Source organism: Mus caroli, unplaced genomic scaffold (genome assembly GCF_978045245.1).
Source record: "Mus caroli unplaced genomic scaffold, Mus_caroli_1 scaffold_7, whole genome shotgun sequence".
Taxonomy (NCBI): Eukaryota; Metazoa; Chordata; class Mammalia; order Rodentia; family Muridae; genus Mus; species Mus caroli.
Window position 1 is genome coordinate 17029115 of NW_028227262.1, and position 19341 is coordinate 17048455.

Genomic DNA, 19341 nt, shown 5'->3' on the forward strand with positions numbered 1-19341 from the left:
TCTAAATCCCATCAGGATTATCCTTTGACACTACCAGAAGCTAACAAAAGAGAAATATTTCAAGTTGTACACATGGTCAACAACTTTCTTTATAGTAGTCTAATTGCTCAGAAAAATAATAATACATATTTTGGAATCTAGCAGATCACAAAGATCCCATACAAGAAAGGAATCAATCAACAGGATGGTAAGGCACCATGAAGTATGTCAGAAAAACTTTTTCAGATATACAAGAGACAATGGACTATAAATCAGAGTACACACACACAATGTTAATACAAAAGAAAAATATAAATTGATAGATAAATTGTTTTTATGGTTTGAATACAATTATATGAACATATTTCTATTTATTCCAATATATCACCAAAAACCGATCAAAGGAGTGATTTTGCCCCATCTTGGTGAACCAAGTTAGTCTTATGTTTACACACTTAAGCAGAGGCAGTTTACAGATAGCTATAATAATGAAAAATTCTCAGAAATTATTAACATCATTTATATTCTAGGTTTGTTAAGATCTTTCTATACCACATTCACTGGCTCATGCAGTATCTTCTAAAACCTCCCTTTGTTCATCAGGGAATGAGAATGGTTTGTGGATGTAAACACTTCTACTCTGAACTCAAGATAACAACAGAATGTCACATCTGGAGCTCAAAGTTTCATGACACCACTACTTCCTCCAGGTCTTGTATTTTTTTTTTTTGAGGTTTCATGGACCTTTAAATAAGTAGTATAAACATGAAATGTTTTCTCATTTAAATTGGTCATGCATCTTTGCATTTCATGTTACCCATTACTGGAAGTAATTACCTAGAACAAGGCTTACAGAAATAATCATGAATGTAACTGTATAAAATGCAGTTTGATGGACCATAGGAACTATTTAACAAGACATGATCAGTAGCATTTCACACATGGCCTGTAATCTCCCTAGTTTATATCTCATTATACATGAGTCATATTCTGTGGAGTGGAATGTCACTCCAATTGGAAAGCAATAATTTGCACCCAATAATATTAATGCCACTGTTTTACCAGTGAGCATTTTCTGGCATTTTGAAAGCACTGACTGTAACTGGTTGCTTTTATAATTAAGCAGGACCACGAGTGAAAATGTAGTGCCAGGGAAATGTTAATGACCCTTCAAAAGCAGACAGGAAGTCAATCTGATGCAACTCATAGCAGAGTCTTTATTCTATTTGAGCAAGTTGGCCCCCATGCAACACACCACCATCATGTCATACAGGAGGGTTTTTGTGGTGGGAAAACCCTGAATGTCTATCAGGTCAAGGCTTTATAGTGAAAGGCTTTATTGTGAAAGAATATAATTTGAAAGCTACTGTTGTCTTTAACATAATTGGCTGGTGCTGGGACTCATATCATGAACTTAAATTCTGTTCTCTTCTGCATTTTAGTTGTTAGGCAGGGTTTGGGTTTGTAACCTGAGGGTGCAGGTTTGTTGGGGGAATAACCTGGAGATACTGGTCTTGCTGAGGGTGTAACATGGAAACACTAGTATTTTGGGGGAATAGCCTAGAGACTGGAGGAGCTAGGCTTGGGTTTTGTTGCAGGGCAACTTGGAAAGTAATGGTAGGTACCTGCCTGTTTGTTTACCTGAATTTAAACTTAGGTGAAGTTCTTTAAAATGGAGTCTGAACTTAAAAGATTTAGCATCTCAACAATTCTTCTGCAGCATAGTGCTCTCTGACATTCACAAGATCTAGTCATGAAACTGTCAGCTCAGATCCAGCTCAGGTTTACAATATCTTGAACTGAGAACAGTAAGCATTTTAGGAACAAGGCCATACCATCTAGCTCTCAAGTGCAAACAACAGCAACAGCAATATTTGGCATTGCGTGACAGGGCTCAGTGGCATTTATAGAAAATAACAGATAAAGAGGTAGCCTACTGTGGGTCATTAAGTTTTGTTTAGTAGCATATGATTATTCAGAGGGACCTTTTCCACCCACGCAAAGTACCTTTATTCAAATTATTTCACCATCATTTTGCACTTATGTCCTGGGTCTGTTAGATAGTGTAGCATGATTGTTCTTAACTCAACCTAAAAATACCAAGAATTTCACTTCTGTGCTTTGTCTTGCATCTTATTCAGACTTATTTCTCATACTTATTCCTTGAGCACTGATACTGCTTTCAGAAATGGCAGTCAGAAGTTAGCACTATAAAATGAGTACTTTTTACAAAAGTTTGCTTGAGTAAGACCTCTGGAGATGGACCACTCAAAACCAAGGGCTTAAAGGTCTCTAACTAAAATGATAAATGATTCACTAACTAAAATGATACTATGAAGTATGAGGAAAAAGAAGAAAGTACAATAATACCGTACAACATGAGAAGATATCATCAGTGGAATCTATTCTATCTCCAAAGAGATGTTGAGTGCAAAGGTCTGGATGGAAAACACTTTTATGAAGTTTTTTTTTTTTTAGATATATCCCACAAGTATTCTTTATATCTTTTTACCTTCACTTGATACTTGGGTATTCAGGCTTTTGTTTCCTCATTGAAAAGAAGCTCCTGTTTTGACAGGTTCAGTGCCAGAGGTCGATCTTGATTATATTGCCTCTAATCCCCTAAATGCCATAAGCTTTGGAATAGTAATATGGCCACTCTTGAATTTCCCCTGGGTATACCTGGATGTTAAAAGAGTCCTGGAATGAGTGGAAAATTATCCCGAGGAGGAAAAGTATATACCCTCCCACTTCCATGTCTACTCTTTGATGCTCATTGCCACTGATACTCCTGGGGATCACCAAAACGCTAGGCACACTTGTCACACCCAACTGATCAGATCTCACTTTCAGCCTTTAAAAGCCCTGCATGCTCCTCACCTGCAGTAAACATTTCCCCCAATAGATGCTTTCAATCCCATAAACTTCCCTTCCTCTACAACTGGTTTCTACCTATTCATCTGCTAGTAAAATAAACTGTTTTTCAAGATTGAAGTAGCTATTTTCAACCTGGGTCACTACCGTTTTGGCAACAAAAGTCTTCAAAAATATACATATTATGAACCATAACATTATCAAATTTCCACTTATGAAGTATCAATGAAAACAATTTTATTGTTGGAAGTCACCACAGCATGAGGAAGTCTACTAAAATGTCACAATATTAGGAAGCTTGAGAAGCTAAACAAAGGCTTCCTTCTACCTTGTAAATATTATGTCAACACAATGGGATTCAGGAAAGCTGTAGAAACCCCTTATTTGGTCATGTGAATTAGATAATTAACTCTGCCTCCCTCATAATACTTCCTTAAATTTATTGAAATTCTTTGCAAATGTCTCTAAGCTTACTTTTTTCTTTATCCCATGTATTCTGTGAAATAGCAAGTAGATACTTTGATCTCATTCTCTGCTTTTTCCAATTTACCTGCCAAATCAAAGGATGATTCACTAGTATTACACATGCCTGCTTTTCATTTGAATTCATCTTATGTATAGTTGGTTTTATTTCTGGACAGACAACAACAGAATTGAAAGTGTTATCATCCACAGGAGGGCCAATGTAGTTTCCTTAGAGTCTTGATCCATATGCAGTACTTTCGTAGATTACAAATTGGTTCTGGTCCATTAGCCTTTTTATGTGCTGTCTTCATATTCCATAGTTGGACTATAAGGCAAAATACCCCAGTAGGAGTACACGTAAGGACTTAAAGTTTTAATAGCAAATCAGTTTCATGAATACATATAAATTATGGGGGAACTTCAGCAAGAGGAGATTTCTAAAACCATAGAAATACATATTTGTTTATTTGCATGCTTGCAAATGAGACTGTAACCTGCAACCAGGCCAGACTTGAAATGGAGGGATTGAGACAACAACCTGTCACACAATCTTTGACCCACAATTTGTCCTGCGTACAAATGTGCAGGGGTAAACATGGAGCATAAATTGAGAAAGTTGCCCAACAAATGACTGTCATGGCTTGATATCCACACCATGATAGTGAGCCTACCCCTGACATTCACTAACTGGATGTTATGAAAACTACATCCAGTTAACTGATGTAAAACTACATGAAAAGGGAAACAGTTGGGACATAGTATAAGAAGGTACAGTCCATGGTTAACTGAATTCATTGCTGTGAAATTAAAACAAGGGTGACTTTATGGTAGGAAATGTGGTAATAACAAGCAGCTCACTTCATGAAGGACAGAGAGTATGAAGAGAAATAGCAAGTGTTGGGGAACAAGATAGGTAGTCCCAGAGGTGTATGTACTATCTGTGATCTTTATCATCCGTCTCAGCCCAAACTCTGGAAAACGTTACCACTTCTGAAAATAATGTCATTATCTGGTGTGCTTTAAAACACACTGTAATTTAGCATTTTATATTCAATACATCATTTTCCACACGTAACCAAAAGTCTCAACACCATCTTCTACCCTGAAAAGCATTGATTCCATTGTCAAGAATCTTTAAAATTGTAGCATACATGGGATTTTTTTGCACAATTACTTAACCACTAAATGTACTAAGAATGAAGCCAAAGCATAATAGGCCATAAAAATCAGAATTAGTAAAATTGGTGAAATCAGAGACTTTGCTCCAAGTGTGGTTAGTAGAGTGCATGTGTGTAGGTATTTATGTATGTGTGTTTGTGTGTGTGTTTGTCTGCATGTTTTGTTTTGAATTTGAGAATGAATATACATGTCTTTGTACATATTAAAATCTAATATGTATATATGTATATATATTCTGCCATTCAGCATTTGTAATATATATATAAATAATAGATTTTTCAATATTCAGAATTTGTAAGTAATGTAGTATTATTAGACAGCATAGCTTATAGGAAAAGTACCAAGTAATTTTGATTTTTTAATTCTGATTCCCCCAAATCAAATATCAAGTTTACCTGCACAGACAAGGGAAGAAGTGGCAAAATGTGCAAATGAGTGCAACTTTATTTGACTGTCAGTACATTGAAATTCAGTGTCTCCTTAATCAGTTATGGATTGACATTTATGTGCACAGAACCTAGAAGAATTTCAGCCAAGCTGGAGGTAAAAATCCAAGATTCTGATGATAAAACCAAAAAGTAAATAACAGGTAAATCTTCTTTATTTTTCTTTTTTAACACTGTATATGGACATTTTTTTAATACAGCATATTTTTGAAATTTAGAAAAAAACACTAAGAAATATTCACCAATGGAAATAGACTTTAAAGTCATTTAGAGAATGCGTGCTGTTCTACATAGCATACTGACAATCATTTTCACTTTGGAGTTCTTCATTGGAAATCTGGGGAATGGATTCATAGCTCTAGTACAATGCATGGAATTACGAAAGAGAAGAAAGTTCCCTTCAGCAGATCATTTCCTCACTGCTCTGGCCATCTCCAGATTTGCTCTGATATGGGTTTTATTTCTAGATTCATTTGTGTTTATACAATCCCCATTACTGATGACTAGAAATACGTTAAGACTGATTCAGACTGCATGGAATATAAGCAATCATTGCAGTATATGGTTTGCTACCAGCCTCAGCATCTTTTATCTCTTCAAGATAGCCATTTTTTCTAACTATCTTTTCCTCTACTTGAAGCAGACAGTTAAAAGGGTGGTTTTGGTGACACTGCTGCTATCCATGCTCCTTTTGTTTTTAAATATATTTTTAGAAATCAAACATATTGATGTCTGGATCTATGAAACCAAAAGAAACATAACTAATGGTTTGAATTCAAACAGTTTTTCAGAGTTTTCCAGGCTTATTTCAATTCCAAGTTTAATGTTCACATTAGTACCGTTTGGTGTATCCTTGATAGCTTTCCTCCTCCTAATCTTTTCCCTTACAAAACATGTAAGGAAGATGCAGTACTACACCAAAGGATGCAAAGATGTCAGAACCATGGCACATACCACAGCCCTGCAGACTGTGGTTGCCTTCCTCCTATTATATGCTACTTTCTTTCTGTCTCTAGTTGTGGAAGTTTCAACACTTGAAATGGATGAAAGTCTGATGTTTCTGTTTGCAAAAGTTACTATAATGATTTTTCCTTCCATCCACTCCTGTATTTTCATTTTGAAACATAATAAGTTGAGACAGGACTTGCTTTCAGTACTGAAGTGGCTACAGTATTGGTGCAAGCGTGTGAAAACCTTGGATTCATAGACCATTGTATGTATCACCTTGAATATTCTAGAGGGGTGTAGGTTCATATGAAAGTATTGAATTTTTAAATTTGAGCCTTTTGTGTATTTTCTAGTCTTTAATTTTATTTGTTCAGATAGACCTGTCTGAATGTACTTCAAACTTCCTGGTTTATATCCAGATTTATTAGTAGTAAATAATCCTGTAATTATTTTGTTATATATCCTTCTTTAATATTTATAATGTCTGCAATGTATAAAAAACATATTGAATGTTTCTGCAGTGAATTATAGTTACAAAAATTAGCAAAATCCTCAAGGGCATATTCCTGTAGTTCATTTTTTAAGCATCACTTTCTAGTTGTTTTCAGGTAGAACATCATGTCCTTTTCATAAAACTATTTATAATGTTTTATTTTATTTATTTTATTTCTTGTTTCTGGTGAATTACTATTATTTTAGTGAAGTTGGTTGCATAATGGCTCAAAACTCAAAACATCAGATAAATGTGATAATATCTTCTCTGTTGCTAAATTAAAGTTTCTTCTAGTCTTCCTAGTAAGTGAAAGGCTGACTCTAACATTGTGGCAAACACTTGCTAAATTTAAATACTTACCTTTTCTAATGAAATATATGTTAATAGTTAGCAAATATCTATCCTTATTTACTAGGATACTTATGTAGTTACCTCTACTTTGATCAAATATTTTAAGAAATGTTAACAGTTGTATACAAATGCATTTCCTTAATGTATTCATATTAATCTAATAAAGTAATATGAATATTCATATATGTTTATATAAATTTGACAAAATCAGAGGTAAATTGAAATTCAGAAATTGTATGCAAAATAATAACAAGTAATATTTACCCCCCAAAGTAATCAAATTTATTTTTTCAGAAATGCTTCCTTTAAAACAATCACAGAAGGTAGAGAGTGGGAGGGACTTGGCAGAAAGAGAGGAAAGGGAGAAGAAAAAATGGGGGCTGCAGGATCATGTGTGGGAGGAGATGGGGGAGATTCACTGAGAGTCGGGAAATTGAAAAGGGGTGTGTAGCAATGGGAGTTGGGGAACTGTGGGTAAGCAACAGAAAGTCCCAAATGCCAAGAAAGCAAGAGGCTCCCAGGACCCAGTGGGTACGACATTGGCTGAAATACCCAACAAAGGAGAGACAGAACCTGTATAGACCATACCAAGAGGTTAGACACACTCCTGGTTGAGTGATGGAGCCACCCACCCATCTCAAAAAATCTAGCCCATAATTGCTCATGTCTAAAGGAAATTCAGTGACAAAGAGTGGAACAGACTGAAGGAAAGGCCGTCCACCTGGACACCCATCCCATATGCAGCCACCAAATCCAGTCACTATTGCTGATGCCAAGAAGTGCTTGCTGACAGGAGCCTGAAATGGATGTCTCCTGAGAGCCTCTGTCAGAGCCTTACCCATACAGATAAGAATGCTTACACGGGACACCCAATGGAGGAGATAGGGGAAGGACTGAAGGAACTGAAGGAGTTTGTAACCACATAGGAAAAACAACACAATCAACCAACCAGACGCCCTGCCAGAGCTTCCAGGAACTAAACCACTAACCAAAGAACACACTTGGTGGTACCAATGGCTCTAGCTGCATATGTAGCAGAGGATGGTCTTATCTGGCATCAATGGCAGGGGAGGCCCTTGATCCTGTGATGGCTCAATGCCCTAGTGTAGGGGGATGCTAGGGCAGTGAGACAGGAGTGGGTGTGTGTGGGAGCACCCTCATAGAGGCAGCAGTGGTGGGATAGGAGGATTTCTGAGGGGAAACCGGGAAGAGGATATTTGAAATGTAAATAAATAAAATAACCAATAAAATTTGTTAAAAAAAAACATTCTCTTTAATGACTTCCATTGTGAAAAAGAATGAATCAGTACTTTAAAATTGCTTAAAATGTAGCAGTAACTAACCACACTGAAACTATATACTAAGCAATTTAATTAATATCTTTTCAGTATAAAAGACTAAAGTCATGATCTAGGGAATATGGTTTAGTTGATAGAGTGATACCTTAGAAAGCATAATACCCTGAGTTTGATCCCCAGATTTTTCTTAGTTAGGGTTACTATTGATATGATAAACACTATGACCAAAGCAACTTGGGGAGGAAAGAGTTTATTTGGCTAAATTTCCATATCTCTGTTCATCATTGAAGAATACAAGAACATCAGGACAGTAACTCAAGTAAAGCAGGAACTCAAGCAGGGAAGGAACCTGCAGGCAGGAGCTGATACAGAGACAATGAAGGAACACTGCTTATTACCTTTGTTTGCCATTGCATGCTCAGCCTGTGAGGCCAACATAGGATATCTGAAGTTTGTTTTCATATAGAAAACAGTATACCCAGCCCAAGGTGGCACCAACCACAATGACCTGGACATCCCATATCAGCCACTAATTTAAAAAAATGCCCTACAGGATTGTGTATAGTCCAATTTTATAGACATATTTTCAGCATAACTTCATAACTTCAGCTTGTGTCATGTTGATATAAAACTACCCAGCACATCCAGTACTGCATAAAACCAGGCATAATGACATATGCCTGTGATCCTAGCACAGATAGAAAGAGGGGAATTATGAGTTCAAGTCACCTTAGACTACATTCTGAGTTCTAGGTCAAAAAAGGCTACAAGAATTACTGTGGCAAGTTGTAACCTCCCACAAGCCTGAAGCAAGCTGAGCCAGACCTTGACTTTGCTGCCACTAAGATTATCTAGGATTGAGCCTGCCTCCCTAGATCACTCTGATGTTCAGCCACTGTCGCTGCTGCTACCTGCTGGAAGTCGGCCTAGCTATTCCGGAGACTACATTGGATCCTACACGTGGTCACCTGCAGCTGGGCTCCAAGAATGAATTCGCAGGAGTGGGCCTCCCCCCTCCTTTATAAAGCGTGTCTGCCATTAAACATTAGACCCTTGAGCAGAATAGTTGTCTTGGTTCCATTATTTCTCGACCCGCCTAAGTCCCCTCTTCTCTTTCAGATCCAGGCTGCCTCCCAGGCTCGAGCCCAGATATGGGAGCCGCAGGCCGGCCCCAACAACAAGTAATCCATGAAATAATCTTTGAAAAAGCAATAGCAAACAAAAAGAGACTAGGACCTATACTCAATGAAATATTACTATGGGACTAACTTCAAATTTCTATTTTTGACTAAACTGTTTTTATTTCAAAGCCTTACTATAGAAATAGACTTCAAACCTTCCAAAATAAGGTAAATATATTTTTGCTTAAGCCACTCAGTCTATGATATCTTATTATAGAAAGTCAAGCATACAAATATGAAGAGGAAAAAAAAGAGGAAAAAAATGGCATTTTAAAAATGAAAAGTTAAGACTATGAAGAAAATATATAAAAACTTACTGTAATAAAGTTGAAGTCTTTTTTTAAAGCTATAATTGTAGATCTACATGAAATAGACTATACAAAATGAATCAATCTGTCTTCATGAACTTTGCCTACTATGTCTGCTTACTACTAAAGAAATATCTGGATGGCACATATATAAGTTTGACAAGTGTATGGAGATTTTGAAATAAGAAGGACAGAGCGTGGGTTTAGAGAAAAACAATTTTCGTCACATGGTTTGAAAGAAATAAATGATTACATATAAACTGAATAATGTGTAGAATCTGAGTTATGGAAGCCTAATTACTGGGTAAACAGATGACTTTAGAGCATCAATATTCTTAGTTGGAAAGTAGATCACAAATACAGAAAGAGAAAAGACCAAATATGAATGGCAACTGTAAGTACTAGATTAAAATAGTCCCAAATTATTTAAAATACCTTAATCAATCACTTTATAATACTCATATCTAGTCATTGTGTTATTGGAAGACTGCCTATTAGCCTTTTTATGAACACCAATACTTGTGGATATAAAATTTAGCTCCTGTAAAAATGGTGAAACAATTAAAAGTAAAACCAAATCTTTTCTTACAATTTAAACTACTCCAAGATTACTTTTAGCCTAATGTGATGTAAATGTATTCTAGGTAGCTGTTTATTCTATTCATAGGCAATAATGAAAAGATAAACTATCTGCATATTCCATTAATATATTTTTCAAGTATTTTTAATAATAGTTGACTGGATGCTTTTATATAGAACTTGAAGATGTGGAGTTATGTAAAAATAGAGAAACCCAATGGAGGAGCTAGAGAAAGTACTCAAGGCGCTAAAGGGATCTGCAACCCTATAGGAGGAACAACAATATGAACTAACCAGTAACCCCTGGAGCTTGTATCTCTAGCTGCATATGTATCAAAAGATGGCCTAGTTGTTCATCAGTGGAAAGAGAGGCCCATTGGTTGTGCAAACTTTATATGCCTCAGTACAGGGAAACGCCAGGGCCAAGAAGTGGGAGTGGGTGGGTAGGGGAGTGGGGGGAGGGGAGGGTATGGGGGACTTTGGGGATAGTACTGGAAATGTAAATGAAGAAAAATATCTAATTAAAAAGAAGAAAAAATAGAGAAACACATTACTGGCAAAATGAAAAGGTAAAGGAGCAATGTGAGCATAGGAAATCACATAAACATACTATTAGAAACAATAATAACCAGAAAAACACTAAGTATATACAAGCATAGTGATTTACTAAAAATCCAAACACTAACTTCACTGGATACTTTTCTTCCTTTGAACAGCATCAAGGTAGCTTCATCAAGGTAGCTTCTTCATTATGAGATCCACAGACATTGGGTGGTTTCTCAGCATCAAATAAATGCAGTTACAAAACAGACACTCAGAACACCTATAGAATAACATCTGTGCAATGACAGTTTTTCTACACACCCAGGGAAGATATTTAGAAATGTTAAGAGAGAATATTTTTATATAGTACATGTAATTTAGCTTGGTGAATATTTTAATTACTTTAAACAGTTGCTATAATTAAATAGTTTGACAAAAGTAACTTGTATAAAGAAGGCATATATCTAAAGGATTATTCCACATTACAGAAAGACTAGAAAGTCAACAAAGAAAGCATGTAGAACAGCAGGACTTTAGTTCTTCATATTGAGTCCACCCTCAGGAGGCAGAGAATAAATAGGAAGTACAGAAGGCCACTGAAACTTAAAGAGTTTCCTTCAGATATCCACTTCTTCCAGCTCCATTGCTTAAGGTTTCACAATTTCAATGAACAGTGCCACCAGGAGATGAGATATTTAAACAGAATATAGCAGTGTCATTTCACATTCAAACCACAACATCTTCTCTTGGCCTTTACAGGTTCAAGACCACCTCAATTTGTAAAATGCATTTCATTCTAGATTTCAATATTCCCATAGTCATTGATTTCTTCAAAGATGTAAGGCCATCTCTTAGCTGTAATTACCTTTAGGATAAAAAAAATATTACACCCTTATATAATATTATAATGGCACAAAGTAAATGTCTTGATTTCGAAACAGTGGCATAACAGTGAAAGATCAGACCCAAGTAGGACTAAAACCCATGAGGAAAATACTGAATATTAAAGCTCCATGTCCAGGACCGTGGACTCACAGTGGGACCATCTGGTGTCAGGATACATCTAGGAAGGACTAAAGTTATGAAGGTGACTTTTCTGGAGATGGCCAATAGTTTTGCATGGCTAGGACGGGTAAAGTCTGAATTACAGGGACTTCAGAGATCTCATCTCAGGAATGACTTTTATATATTTTTATATTGGTATATTATATATACATTAATTCTTATATATTATTTGTATAATTATCTCATTTCAGGATTGATATGCCTTTAATTCTTATGCAAATATTGGTAGAGAAAATAAAATGTTATTGAGATAAAAATAATTAGAAGCATAATAATAGAATGGAAAAGTTTCAGAAACTCTCTAAATATGAATATAAATTCAGTATAACAGTAATAAATACATAGGAAGAATAAGACTGAAAACTAAAACATTACAGTAGCAACAGTAACAGTTTCTTGGAAATGTGTGTAACATATTTTACAGAAGTATTCATTAAATTGTGCTGAATAAACCAAGAAAATAATAAATTCACATCAATTTAATATGTATGTGTATTCTTAAACATAAGCAACAAAAATTGAAAATACAGACAAGAATTTGTCTAATACAATTCTAATGAAGTTCTATAGTAGACTTTAGAATGTCTAGAGTTACACTGAATATTTTAACTAAAAAAAGATTTAAATATCAGTAAGTAGGGTGCTTTTGTAAAAAACAAAACAAAACAAAACAAAACAAAACTGAGAAATATCCTTCTAAATAAACAGAGACTGTGAGCATGACTGCATGTACAGGTCCTGCATAGATCCAAGGCAGATAGTTTTCCAGAGCTGAAAGTGGAAAAAGACACAAGCCTCCAATTATAACACAGAAATTACCTACAACTGTAAATGCTAACAGCAACAACAACAAAAAAAACAAACAAACTTACTTTTATTCAAATGGAGTCACAGTGGGTATGCAAGCCACCATTAAGAAGCCCTGTGTCAGCAGTGGATGACTAGCACAAAACAAACTCAGTGGCATTTCTAGAAATAGTTTGTTTAGTAAAGCTTTGCTTGGACTGTCTTTACTTCTCTTTTACTTCTCTACTAAGGTTTCTATGGTGGAGGTGGGGATGTGAACACACATGATCATACATTTATACACGTGCACATATTCAACTGTGTGTATATTTGTGTATGTACTTCTCATATTTTTTCATTGTTTCTCTGATTCTCTATGTACTTTGTTTTATTCTAGTTTGTTTCTATGTTTGCTTAGTGGCCTGTTTCTTTTCTAAAGAGAAAGAGAAAAAAGGTATAGAGTTGAATTCATGGGTAGATGGGAAGTAACCTTAAGTAGACAGAATAGAAGAACACTTGATGAGAATATATTATATGAAAAAATTATTCTTAATTAAAACGGAAGTCAGTGGAAAGATTGGATTCCATTTTTGTTATGTGCTTTAAAATTTGGCTTTTTTGTGGTTTTCAGTTTTTGGTTGTGTTTTTATTGAATTGATTTTTATTTTATTTTAGAAATTACAAGATAACATTTATTATTTTTTTTATTCAATGTTATCTGATATCAGTTTCTTTCCTTCTTCTCTTTTGAGTTCCTCTCCATCTCTTCTTACATCTGGATACAGACACTTTCTGTCTCTTGATAAATCTACACAGGAATCTAAAAAATAATAATAAAATAAATTACAATACAATAAGTCAAAAACAAATAGGAATAGGACAAAAAAGAAAACAAAAGAAAAATGACAGAAGAAAAATTACAAAACCCACATATACATGCAGAGACAGACATGTCTGCACAGGAAAACAGAAAACTGGAAGCCATAATATATGCAAAAATTACCTGTACTTTGTAAAATATGTCATTGCAGAATTTTATAAGAAAAGAAAGCAAAGTGTTGAGTTCATATTTTGTTGAGTATCTACTGCTGGTACAGAATCAATAAATGGGACCTCATGAAGTTGCAAAGCTTCTGCAAGGCAAAAGACACTGTCAACAAGACAAAAAGACCACCAACAGATTGGGAAAGGATCTTTACCTATCCTAAATCAGATAGGGGACTAATATCCAATATATATAAAGAACTCAAGAAGGTGGACTGCAGAAAATCAAATAACCCCATTAAAAATGGGGCTCAGAGCTAAACAAAGAATTCTCACCTGAGGAATACTGAATGGCTGAGAAGCACCTGAAAAAATGTTCAGCATCCTTAATCATCAGGGAAATGCAAATCAAAACAACCCTGAGATTCCATCTCACACCAGTCAGAATGGCTAAGATCAAAAATTCAGGTGACAGCAGATGCTGGCAAGGATGTGGAGAAAGAGGAATACTCCTTCATTGTTGGTGGGATTGCAAGCTTTTACAACCACTCTGGAAAACAGTCTGGCGGTTCCACAGAAAATTAGACATAGTACTACCAGAGGATCCTGCAATACCTCTCCTGGGCATATATCCAGAAGATGTTCCAACTGGTAAGAAGACACATGCTCCCCTATGTTCATAGCAGCCTTATTTATAATAGCCAGAAGCTGGAAAGAACCCAGATGCCCCTCAACAGAGGAATGGATACAAAAAAAAATGTGGTACATTTACACAATGGAGTACTACTCCGCTATTAAAAAGAATGAATTTATGAAATTCCTAGGCAAATGGATGGACCTGGAGGGCATCATTCTGAGTGAGGTAACCCAATCACAAAGGAACTGTACTCACTGATAAGTGGACAATTTGGGAAACACATGAAACTGAAGAAGAATGAAGACCAAAGTGTGGACACCTTGCCCCTTCTTAGAATTGGGAACAAAACACCCATTGAAGGAGTTACAGAGACAAAGTTTGGAGCTGAGACAATAAGATGGACCATCTAGAGACTGCCATATCCAGGGATCCATCCCATAATCAGCCTCCAAACGCTGCCACCATTGCATACACTAGGAAGATTTTGCTGAAAGGACCCTGATATAGAGCTGTCTCTTGTGAGACTATGCCGGTGCCTAGCAAACACAGAAGTAGATGCTCACAGTCAGCTATTGGATGGATCACAGGGTCCCCAATGGAGGAGCTAGAGAAAGTACCCATGGAGCTAAAGGGATCTGCAACCCTATAGGTGGAACAACAATATGAAATAACCAGTACCTGGGAGCTCTTGTCTCTAGCTGCATATGTATCAAAAGATGGCCTAGTCGGCCATCACTGGAAAGAGAGGCCCATTGGTCATGCAAACTTTATATGCCCCAGTACAGGGGAATGCTAGGGCCAAAAAGTGGGAGTGGGGGAATAGGGGAGTTGGGGGGAGGATATGGGGGCCTTTTGGTATAGCATTGGAAATGTAAATGAGGAAAATACCTAATAAAAAGTATTAAAAAAGAAAGAAAGAAAAAAAAGAATCCATCTGGCTCAGACCTCCACAGGCTCTGTTCATGTTGCCACAGTTTCTGTGAGATTATACATGCATCTGTCCTGTTGTGTCTAGAAAGACTAGTTTTTGTAGTGCCCTCTGTCTACTCTCTGATTCTTAAATTATTTATTTTTTCCTCTTCTGGAAACTCCATGAGTGAAGGGATTTCATGTATAAATGTAGAATCATATTTCATTTTATCCTCTTGTTGATATTTTTTAGAAACCAAAGAAAACATGGGTAAAGTAGCAATGAACATATATGGCTATGCTAATCATTTATAAAAAATAAAGTTACCACTATGTGTTAGATATCAACACCCACTTATAGAAAAGATTAGACTTTCCCAAGGTTCATAGGAAAATCAAGGCTTTCAAAAAATGCTGTTTAAAATTTAGAAAGAATTTCCTTTAAGCTTAATTTCTCCAATGTTTTTGCTAAGATAGAGTCTAGCTGTCAAAAAAATAGGATACATGCAATCTTCATATTATTTAGTGTCATCTATTGATTTAAATATTTTCTGAAAGATGTAGTGTTTGATGTTTAAGGGAAACGCTGACACAGACTGTCCTTTTTATACAAATTTAACTAGAAGAGGTAATGATGCCATAGACAGACAGGTCAATAAAGAGGAGCATGGGTGAAAATGATGTGAGATCAGGCCTATATGACAGTGTAGAGAGTGAGAGGAAAAATTGGAAAGTTTTCTTTCTTTTTTTTTTTTTTTTCATGATGCAGCTGGCTGTTGCTATAAGTAACCAGTGAATACTCATTTAATTAATTTCTTCTCTGGAGCCGGGCAGTGGTGGCACACACCTTTAATCCCAGCACTTGGGAGGCAAAAGCAGGCAGATTCTGAGTTCAAAGCCAGCCTGGTCTACAGAGTGAGTTCCAGGACAGCCAAGGTGACACAGAGAAACCCTGTCTCAAAAAACCAAAAAAAAAAAAAAAAAAAAAAGAATTTCTTCTCTGACCTTTCTCTTTCTCTTGGTCATCCATTACTTGGAGTTTATAGGTTAAGAAATTTTTGAGAAACAGTTTCCGTTAGTTTCTGCAATTACAATTCAACCAAAGTAGAAGAACTGTATATGATGGTGTGGCCCTGGCTATCATTCCCTAGAAATGGTTGTATTAGATTTAAACATTTTACTAGCTGTCATGCAAACTTGATAAAACCAAATCCTGTAGAACAAAAACTTGCAAAATCCTGCAAGGTAATACTTTCTCATTTCCATACTAGCAAGTAAGGATACAACATCACTTCCATTTATCTCTGAAGGATTTCTTCCTATGAAAAGGAAATATATTAGCTATTATGACTTATTTTGTATGGCCATTCATGGAATGACCATATTTCTTTAATAGAAAATGCCACAAAACTCCTCCTTTAGTACTGTATAGTATTCCTGATTGGTATTGATCACAGCAAGAAAATTATAGTGAGAACTTCAGTGTACATCAACCCATCTAAAAACCAGACACTGGTAAAATTTTTAGTCAGAAAATATGCCACAAACAGGAAATTCGGCTTGAAAACTTTTCTTTCTAAATTAACTCATCACTGTGGTCCTAGTAGTGCACAAATTACTTCTTGAACTTTGACATTGGTTCATAGCATTAGTGAACTACATTTAGTGGCAAGAACAAAATGGTTCTTCATCAGATTTTCTCACTTGTATTTCTCCAGATTTTTTCATGGCATTATAAAATTAATATACACATAGAAAATTTAAGAAATAATGCTTTTATCACTTGACCAGTGATTAGTGGTATTGGTGTATGCTGTCCTATTATTTTCAGCAATGAATGTTGAAGATAGCCAATTGACTAACTGAATTTCATTCTACTGGAAGACAATATTGCTAATGTAAGAATCCCAAGGAGATATAGCTACATAACAAAAATTCCTAAGATCTCACCACTATATTGCCTATGAAGAGCAGGAAATGCAAGTATCTCCCCTTCTCTTGTTAGATAACACAAGCTCTCTGTCTATAATTACACCAATTTCAAGGGAATGCGTTGTCATTGAAATGTTCCTGTTCTGCTCAACAACCTTCTTGTTTTATCCCATAAGACAATTGTTTGTTATGGTTTTGGTAAGCAAGAAGCTAAAACAAGCCCTGATTTTAATTCCTTGGCAATTAATGTGTTAGGTAAGAATTGAAAATTTTTATTCAAAAGAATCATAAACAGGATGTGGTATATATATATATATATATATATATATAAATGTGTGTGTGTGTGTATGTGTGTGTGTGAATATATATATATATATATATATTATATATATTATGCTACATATAAAACGGATTAAGGGTTATTCTCACAAATTTTTCTCCGTATTTGTTCCAGCAACAGTGTCAAAACTCAGCATATAAAACCTTGAAAACCACTTCTGCATCAACAGCTCAGGATCTTTGTGAAAGATGGCTCAGAAGGACCGTAAGAGCCAGAGGACAATGAGATGTCTATGAGATTGTGGGTTTTGGTAATGTCAGAAGCTATGCCCATAAAGTGTCACCAACATGACTGTTCTAACATGAACTGAGCAAGAGCAACTGTAAACACTTTCTAAGGTGAATCAAGGAAAGACAATATGGCCTCAACACTAGACAAAGGACTACAGGCAACCAAGAAATGCTGAGAATGGAAGAAATGGTCTTATCCAGGGAAGAGCATACTTACTGGTTATCCAATACCAAATGGATGAGGTTTTATCCAATAACAATGCTGCCCCTTTGAGATGAGGAGGGAACTCAAGAGTCTGTGTATGCTGTTGGTGTACACCAAGGATGGGTCTATGGAAAGGTGGCTGCTGAGCAAACCAGAAGAAGAGGCCTCAGTAGAATTTAATGTTGCTGGTCTTGGTCTTTGACTTTAAAAGGATAATCAAACTTACTATGCATAAATTGCTTTACTAAGCAGGTACATGCCAGGGTACTGCCCTGACTTCATATATTGAGTTGGGTCACAGCATTGGATGGAAGTCAAAGGACTTTAACTCTCTTACTTTTCTGCAGGCCAGAAGCCATTTAACTATTTAACTCTTTCTTGCTACTCTGGATCAAAAACCTGATGTCTTCTAGCAATTGACTCCTGATGATAGCAGCAGAAAATTAAGAAGGAGGAGAGAGAGAGAGAAAAAAAAAGCTTAGATACTTGGGTTCTTCACTCTGGCTCAGTGGCCTCTCTTTGGACAAAGTTTATTAACTTCATGAGCCAGAGAAAAACGAAAACAGAAAGATAGTACATCAGGCATACATATCCTCTATTAAACAGAATAGGGCTACACAGAGCCTTTATTTTTGGTTTCAGTTTTTTATAGAATTTTAGACAAATCTTCTACAAAAGGAGAAATTACCTTATAGATAAAATGTTACACAAAGTGGACTTATCACAGCCTGTAGAAAGTTCAAAGCAGTGTTTTATTCTACAAATTTATTATGAGTTCAAAGTGATAGTTTTAAATGGCTTATTGCTCAGAGAATAGAGAACAGCATATTAGATAGTCAGTATTAAAGCCTAAAAGACTAGAGGTCATGTTAGCCATGTAGCTATTGGGGATAAGCAAATAGACTTGCAAATGTGCCCATATTTATTTACTTGAAGCACGTTTAATCTGGTTTCATCATCAGTGACAAAAGACTGAGCTGCTGTTGCTAGAACACAAAATTTATATGTAGTGCACATTATCTGTTAAAAAAATCTACAAAGCAAGTCCTTTCCTGCTTTGTGGTATCTTTGAGACTATTACTGAATTTTTATGAATTAGATATTTGCAATATTTTAGATAAATTTGAAGGAGTCAGCCATGAAAACTGGTATTTGAGCATCATATTGAGAATGAGTCTGGAACTAATAATCACACATAGTAATTTTCATTAGGGAATTCATAGTTGGAAGTTTGGTTAATGGATTCATAGCTGCAGTAAACATCATGGACTTGGTCAAGTGAGGAAAGATAGCTTTAGTTGATCAAGTCCTGATTGACATGGTTCTGTTCTGGACAATGAATGGTCCTATAATGGTGGGTTTCTGTAGTTTGGTCAGTGTCTTTAATTAAAGGATATATCGTAATAATTATTATATTACCTGGACAATGACCAATCATTTCATCATCTTTTATTTTCTCAAGATAGCTGTTTTCTCTATGTTCCTCCACCTTAAGTGGAGATTTTAAAAAGTGGTTTCTGTGGCATTGTTATTATCTCTGCTCCCCCACTGATACCATAACTGATGAATCAAAAAAGAAGCACATTTTGTATTTCCATTGTGAGGAATT

General features: G+C 35.7%; 1 protein-coding gene across 1 annotated transcript; it reads left to right on the forward strand.

Moving 5' to 3' along the window:
* Positions 1-5217: 5217 nt before the first annotated feature.
* On the forward strand, positions 5218-6150 carry LOC110295566 (taste receptor type 2 member 125-like). Its single transcript, XM_021164049.2, has one exon. It carries the CDS (start codon positions 5218-5220, stop codon positions 6148-6150), a length of 933 nt encoding a protein of 310 aa, XP_021019708.1.
* Positions 6151-19341: the final 13191 nt, after the last annotated feature.